General features: G+C 34.5%; 1 protein-coding gene across 1 annotated transcript; it reads right to left on the reverse strand.

The window, feature by feature from the left end:
- Positions 1-4,358: 4,358 nt before the first annotated feature.
- On the reverse strand, positions 4,359-5,976 carry LOC139861151 (probable indole-3-pyruvate monooxygenase YUCCA3). Its single transcript, XM_071849449.1, has 3 exons — positions 5,293-5,976; positions 4,673-5,044; positions 4,359-4,583 (listed from the first exon to the last, which is right to left on the reverse strand). Exons 1-3 carry the CDS (start codon positions 5,974-5,976, stop codon positions 4,359-4,361), a joined length of 1,281 nt encoding a protein of 426 aa, XP_071705550.1.
- Between the last annotated feature and the right edge of the window lie 1,692 nt (positions 5,977-7,668).

The following is a 7,668-nucleotide window of genomic DNA, read 5'->3' on the forward strand; positions in this document are numbered from 1 at the left end:
TATTTCTATCTGTATGCCTTGTTAAATCGTGTAATATATGCCTAAATCATGATCCAATTTGATCATTTGGGTGTGCGTGTACATGATACCCAGATCATAAATCGTGTGTTTCACCATCTTCATAGCAATTTCGGTATGGTCAATTTCATTTACCACGAGTCGATTCTTTTTCTTGTCCCCTAAATCATTTACCGTGTGGTTAAGATCTAGTGGATTTAATTTGTGTTCATTGCATCATTCTAATTGCAATGTTTTTTTTATTCCATGTGCTGTGGTTTGTTTGACATTTTGACAACACAGTTACACACACACACACTCTTTTGCAAGATCAATACTCGTGCCCAGTTAGCCACCACACGTATTATATAAAACAATTTTTACTCGTTGATTTACACACTGCACGCTCAACATGCATGCACATAACTATTTTCAACACACAACCAGAACATGGATTTTCACTTTCAAAACTATAATCCAGTATATGATATTAATATTTAAATTGATACTGATTTTAACTAAATAGCTTGATTTTTCCCCCATTAAGTGTTGTTTGGAGTATGTAGGGATTGAGCAATTGGTATTTTAATTGTTGACTTATCGATATGAATAAAAATCATAACTTTGACTCTAAAAATGCTTACATGTCCTCTCAACTGAAGAACCATATCACACTTGGAGTTTTATGACTCTACAACAGCCAATAAGGGATGGGGACTTAATCACCCACGCGTTCATCTCCCGCGGTTGCATAACCCACCCTCAACTGCTGCCCAGGAGGAAACATGACCCAATCTGAAGGCATGGGCGGTAAAACCCCCCTCCTCCACTGCCCCCGCAACGCGATGTGCGGAAGGCACCCTTGGGTGGAATTCAAGGGTAAAGGGGCAACCTTGTGTGCAATGCTGCACCCCACGGGAGTCGAACTACTGACCTCTTGCTAAGAGAGACAGGCCACTACCACATGAGCTACAACACAAGGTTATATTATTATATTAGATTACATGATTATTATTTAATATTATAAATAATAGTAGAATAATAATTTGAATTTGAATTTGAATTTGAATTTGAATTGTAAGCATATTTAAATCAGATATTAATGGAATTATTTCAGGTGTGATGACAAAAACAAGTTTACTGTGAAGCTGCAGAACTTGGATATAAAGACAAGTGCCATATCATGTAATCAGTAACTTTAAAACCCTACATAAGGCTCCTGATAGGAATGGGCATTCTATGTGTATCCATAGCTAAATCTTGTGCAAATACAAGTTGTGAAGATGGATGAGGTAATCTTTATAGAATCTACTCACAATACCGACACCTAAGCAACTGTTTTCCTTTGTTTTTACAAGCTGGAACACCACTGCAAGCCAATATTTGAGGCCAAATTGCTTGAACATAAGTTCCTGATGGCTGATGCATATTTTGAATAAAGATTTGGACTTTTTGACTTTGCAAATAGAATTTAAAAGACAAATGTATATGGGCAATTTCTGCATGCTTTTTAAATGTACAGTATGGGGAGTCATATGGGTGGTTGTCTTTTTATCTGCCTTTTTCATTTTCCTTTGTATTTATATTCTTTTGGGCTAACATTCAAATGAATATTTCAAGATAAAAGGATAGTTTGTTGTTGTTAATATTAAGGAATATATAGATATATGAAACATTAATGATAGATTTTGTGCATGTTATTTACCTTGTGCTTGTGTCTGGTTGCATCACATATCACATGCTTATTTCATCAGTTTTTGTTCTTTAGCTTATGCTACGTACAGTGGTGGAAATAGGTCCTTTTTTTACTGGGGGCGAAATTTTTTTAAAAGCGTAGAAATTTTTTTTTTTTGACAAAATACGAATGTTTTTAGGCAAAATTTGAAGTTTTTTTTGCAAAATTTGAAGGCTTTTGAGCAAACATTGAAGGATTTGGGGCAAAATCTTGAGACTTTGGGGACAAAATATGAAGACTTTTAGCCAAACAAAATTTCACTGGGTTCGAAACGAAAAAATCTAAATTTTTTGCACTAAAAAAAAATTTCACTGGGGTCGGGTGACCCCATTTGCTCCATGTCATTTCCGCCCCTGGCTACATCCACTTCAAGAAACGAGGTAACATTCAAATTTTTACTCAAACAAGTTACTCTGTTCGAAACTTATAGTCTACTTTTTTCTATTTGGTATATTCCAAAATAATTGTTTACTTATGAATATTAAATACCCGTGTCATTATAATTAAGGTTGTGTTTGATAAAACTGAATGATTTAGCGTTGAATGGTTCATGATTTGAATGATTTAAAGTCTCTGAATAATCTTGGTTCTGAATAAAAATAAACTGTTTGATAATCATTTTATGAACAATACGAATTGAGTAAAATTAACTTATTTAACGTGTTACATGAATAAAAAATTCAACATACATGCTTGTTAAGTGTTCCGGATATGATTTGAGGAGGATATAATAAAAAATTTAGGTGTTTAAATTAAGAGGGTGTTTCACCTCTGACAGCACTGAATGTTGAATCATTCAACATCGTATATCATTCAAAGGTAAGAAACAAACGCTCTGAATACTGAATGGTTCAACCTTCAGCGCTGACACATTCCATTAATAGGTAAACAAACACACCATAAGTGTTATGTTTTGACTAATGAAAGCCTTTCTTATTCAACTTTTGCTTTAAATATTTTTGTTTATGTTAAATAATATCTGATGAAAATTACATAAATGGTTTGGATTCTAAACGTGTTTTTATTAGTACAACTCTTATCAAGTATTTACATATTACCTAATAGACAAAACTTATGAATAATACCAGGGGCATTTTCGACTTTCCACTTTTTTTTTATAGCTGAAATTTCATTTTTCCAACAAAGGCCCTCACACTTTTTTGAAAAATTCAAATCGACCCCCCAAACAGGGGGTTAAAGTGTCAAACAACCATTTTTATAAAAAATCTTAAATAAACTCCACCCAAATATTCAACGGGTCATATCTTCTCGCTCGCAACGATTTAATTTTTTCCGACACCATCGTTAAACTCGAAATAATTTTAGGAACACAATGTCACTAGCTATACGCAAAACGGACGCTTTTTAAAAAACGCTAAATATTTGGGGTACTTTTCATACACGTTGATTTTGCGTTAAATTTTTAAAAGTCGACAATTCCATAGCGAAACGCGGAGATGTACATATATTGTTAATTTAAAATAACATTTAAATCTCTCACGGGTTATACCTTTTAGTTCGACTCGAGTTGCGCTTCAACGACATCATCGTCAGCCACAAAATAATTTTACTAAACGCAATAAAATACATTAAAAATCGAACCCCCGGCGCGAAGCGAGGGTTAAATAACTAGTTTATAACAATAAAAAAAAATATAGTCAAAGTTGAAGAAGGACTTTCAAAAGCCAAAAATCAACATTTATAATGGATCAAAATCAAGAAACTTTTACACAGTAAACCCATAGTGTAGTGATTAATTTATGTACTTCCCAAGTTCGAAAACCGAAAGCATATAACGACCCATATTATAACATCAAAAACATGTATAATGACCCATATCATAACATCAAAATCCTTAGGAGGTCAATAATGAAGTAAGCTTAAAGCTTTTGACCCAAAAAACTAACCTGTTTGGAAGGATAGGGATATAGTGTACAAATGTATTACATTCAATCTAACACTATAGCAAAGTTACTTACTAAATATGGGAAGTACGCCCCTAGCATTTTTTTTGAGTCACAAGACTACAAGAGTAACGAGTAATAGCAGTGGGCCCCTGTTTGGACCAGACTCTGGACCTAGAGCCCATATGTTAAATTTACTACAAATGCTGGACCATTATGTGCTGCCCTTCTAGGAGTGACCCCTCTACAATTTTTAGTCTACAGTCTACACCATTCTCCCTCACTTTATTAATTTCGGTATCACGTGTCTCACTTATTCCTATCTAACAATATTAACAACATTCACAATCAAATCTTTGCGGGTCATAGAACATAACAAGAAACATAAGACTTCTGTTTAATAAAATGACATAAATAAAATAAAAACACAAAGGATTTCTTATATATTATATAAACTATCACCGAATGTACATATACAGTAAGAACATGAAATACAACTTATATAACCAAAAGAGAAATAAAATACAAAAATAAAAAGAGAAAAAGCCTCGTCTTCCTTGTTTTTTGTACGCAGCCGGAATCTAGTAACTATTCGGAGAGGGCTATTCTTCTTTATTTTTTACTTTGACACATTTTTTTCTTTTGTTAGTTAGCTTACAAAACTGAAAACTGGAAATAATACAAGTTTTTTTAATGACGATGATTATATTTATAAATACGTTTTACTTATTGCATTTTCGATCGCAAGATATTGTAACATAATGATTGGGTTGCTTTGTTTCTTGTTTCCAAATGTTACCAATGTCTTGTGCAACTTTAATGGCATCAATAGATGCACCTGAAAGACCTCTTCCTGTGAATCCAACTGAATACACACCTGCTTTCCCTTTCCACCCTTCTGGAAATGGTCTAATTGGCATCCCTCCTTTTGAAAAAAATTCATCATCCTGTTAAAAAATTGAAACACATCATGTTAGCTTAAAGGGTATATATGGTATTTCACTTTAAAAGTTACTAATGAATATAAAGTTGTTACCTTTAACCATGAAGGAACATTGCTTTTATACCCAGTTGCCAACATGACTGAATCTATTTCAAGATTTGCTCCATTGACTAACTCGACCCGACCCGGTGAGAATTTCTTGATTCCTGGGACTATTTGAATCTTCCCGGATTTGATCTTTTGTAGGGCACCAATATCAAGAACAGGGGTTTTTCCTTTACTGTTTTTGAGCTGTAAAGGACCCTTTGATGGCCTTTTTATACCATATTTTTCTAAGTTTCCAAGAGTGTACCATGCAAGCAGTATAAGTATCTTATCAACCACCTTTATTGGAAGCCAATTCATCAATTTATTTGCCAACTCGAAAGTGGATTTCCCACCAATTTCCCTTGGTAGTATATGAACCTGTTGATCATATCATTCAATGAAAACAATATTAAGAAAAACATTGGTGGCTGTCTACCGTTATTATAATAAAATACATGATTATGCTAACGACAACGCTAAGAGGTGTAGTTAACAGCTTTAATATGTTGTACACAACGTTTACTTGTCACTTTCAAAATGACGGTTATCAAATTGTACAACACATTAAAGTTCCGTCGTTAGCAAAATCCTAAAAAAAAAAAAATATATGAAGTAATATTACTAACCGAGCTTCGGACCACCATGGAGGGAAAAGCATTGTGGTGGCAAAGATCAAGAGACACTTCCATACCTGAATTCCCACAACCGACAACCAGGACTCGTTTTCCTTCAAAAACATCACCAGAACGATAATCACAAGCATGCATAACGGTGCCACCGAACTCGTCCAACCCTTCAAAATCAGGCACCACTTTTTCAGCATTCTCTCCAGTTGCAACCACAAGCCACCTACATATATACTCAACCTCACAATTACCTTTCACCGTTGTAACACGCCAAAGACCACAAGTCTCATCGTACTTAGCCGATTGGACAGACTCATTAAACCTTGGACTAATCTCAAACTTTTTGGCATATGACTCTAAATAGTCGATGAATTGATATTTTGAAGGGTATTCAGGGAAATTCGGAGGGAACGGGAAATAAGGTAACTGGCAAAATTGTTTTGGGAGATGGAGTTTAAGGCGATCATAAGTCTTGTTTTGCCAAAGAGACGCAATGCAGTCTGCACGGTCTACAATAACAAATGGAACTCCTTGTTGTTGTAGACCTGCGCCGACTGCAAGACCAGACGGGCCAGCCCCTACAATGACTGGTCCGTTAACTAGTATGCAGCGGCGCGAGAATAAGTCTTCATGATGAACCATTGTTGGTAAATGATCAAGATTGTTATAACAAGCACAATGCATGAAAAGAAAGATAGTAAGATAATTATTGTGAATGAGACAGAGAAGTTGTAAACTGATAGAATGTGTAACACCTGTAGCTAGGTTTTTTAAGTATGGTAATAATTAATCAAACTAGAAATGGATGAGAGATAGTAAATCAATGAAATGTGTGGAGGGGGTAAGAGGGAATTGCAAGGTATAAATAGGGGCTGCATGTGTTTGGGATTGGAAAATGAGAGCATTAAGATAGTCCTTTTCTGTGATGTGTGTGTGAATCATCTTTTTTATTCAAAAATCATTTAATACATTTTATACATGTTATTGTGGGCTCTAATATCTCTTAGCTGGTGATGCTAATATAAGGCTTATCAACTAATCCCTATCTCTGATTGATATATATCATGATTTTTATAACGACATCCTATAGAGCTATTGTTAACGTGCATAAGTATTGTACAATTCAGTAACCTCCCATTTAAAGTCAATATGTAACCGTCACATACCAAAACTTTTATGCACGTTAATTATTAAAAAAAGGATATATATATTATCTTTCAAGGTGCACATTTTGAGCATCCGAAAATGGGAAAATGACCTAAAACTTCGATCGGGTCCATAAACATAGAGTATATTAATATGGCAAAATGTGTGTAATCCTAATGTGGAACCACAATTTCGAGTGGGTAAACTCGTGTACTGCTTTATGAAGTCTGGCATATGTAATGAGTAACATGATTAGTTAATCCAAATGTTGAATACATATTGCTTTATTAAGTTTAGGCAAACATAATTAATCACATAAAGAGGATAAAATTAGTAAACCCCCATACAACAAGATATTAGGTAGTTAATTATGATCACATCCCTAATTTTAATTTGAACTAATTAAAGAGTGGTCTCATTGAGGGTCCACAATGAACAAGTCTAAGGACTCGTACAATTATGTTAGAAAACATAATACACACCTAACAAGGTTATAAATTCGATAGTCACAGACTAGTCACTCGGGACTTTGTAGGGACTAATTGGACAAGGAGGGGATTAGTTGGGGACTAGTCAGACGTTTGACCACCTTTGACTTTGATTGTACCTGACCTATTTTCAACGATTTTAAATGAATAAATATGACTTGGAATAAATAAATCTGACTTTGAACGACTAAATGGGATTCTGACAACTTTGACCGAATAAATATGTCAAGTCGGAAACTAGTCGGACTAATTCAAAATCCTGATTAGTGAGGTGACTAACGATGCATATATGTCTAAGTATATATCATTTGGATCCACACCCTTGGAGAATAATATTACAGAAAAACTTAGATATGTCTTATAATTACATATTATCTTAATCCAAACTAGTAAGAGGTTGTGCTATTTACACCTTAATTCTACTTAGATACATTAAAATGTTCACCTGTTACATATGTATGCGCAGTATAGAACTGTAGATTGGAGAGTCTTTGTGTATCTATCATAATCAAAATTCAAAATACTGTAAATATCACTGTCACTAATATGGGAAGATCTTTTGACTTGAGTCTAGTCATGACTATAGATTGAGTATACAAGGGTTCAAATCAATAAAACTTATGACTAAATCAACAAGCTAATGGTCTTGAACCCATGGTACTCATGAGGAACGATATGCGGCAGCTCATGTCCACGAGGGGTGGCGGACATTGATCGATGAGAGCGCACGTGGAGCAGGTCA

Source organism: Rutidosis leptorrhynchoides, chromosome 8 (genome assembly GCF_046630445.1).
Source record: "Rutidosis leptorrhynchoides isolate AG116_Rl617_1_P2 chromosome 8, CSIRO_AGI_Rlap_v1, whole genome shotgun sequence".
Classification (NCBI taxonomy): Eukaryota; Viridiplantae; Streptophyta; class Magnoliopsida; order Asterales; family Asteraceae; genus Rutidosis; species Rutidosis leptorrhynchoides.

Excerpts from the sequence above, each read along its gene's own strand:
- LOC139861151 (XM_071849449.1), bottom strand. The coding sequence starts at position 5,976 with ATGCATTGTGCTTGTTATAACAATCTTGATCATTTACCAACAATGGTT. Across the intron at positions 5,045-5,292 it reads CCATGGTGGTCCGAAGCTCG|GTTCATATACTACCAAGGGA; the intron begins GTTAGTAATATT and ends TATGATCAACAG. Across the intron at positions 4,584-4,672 it reads ATGTTCCTTCATGGTTAAAG|GATGATGAATTTTTTTCAAA; the intron begins GTAACAACTTTA and ends ATTTTTTAACAG.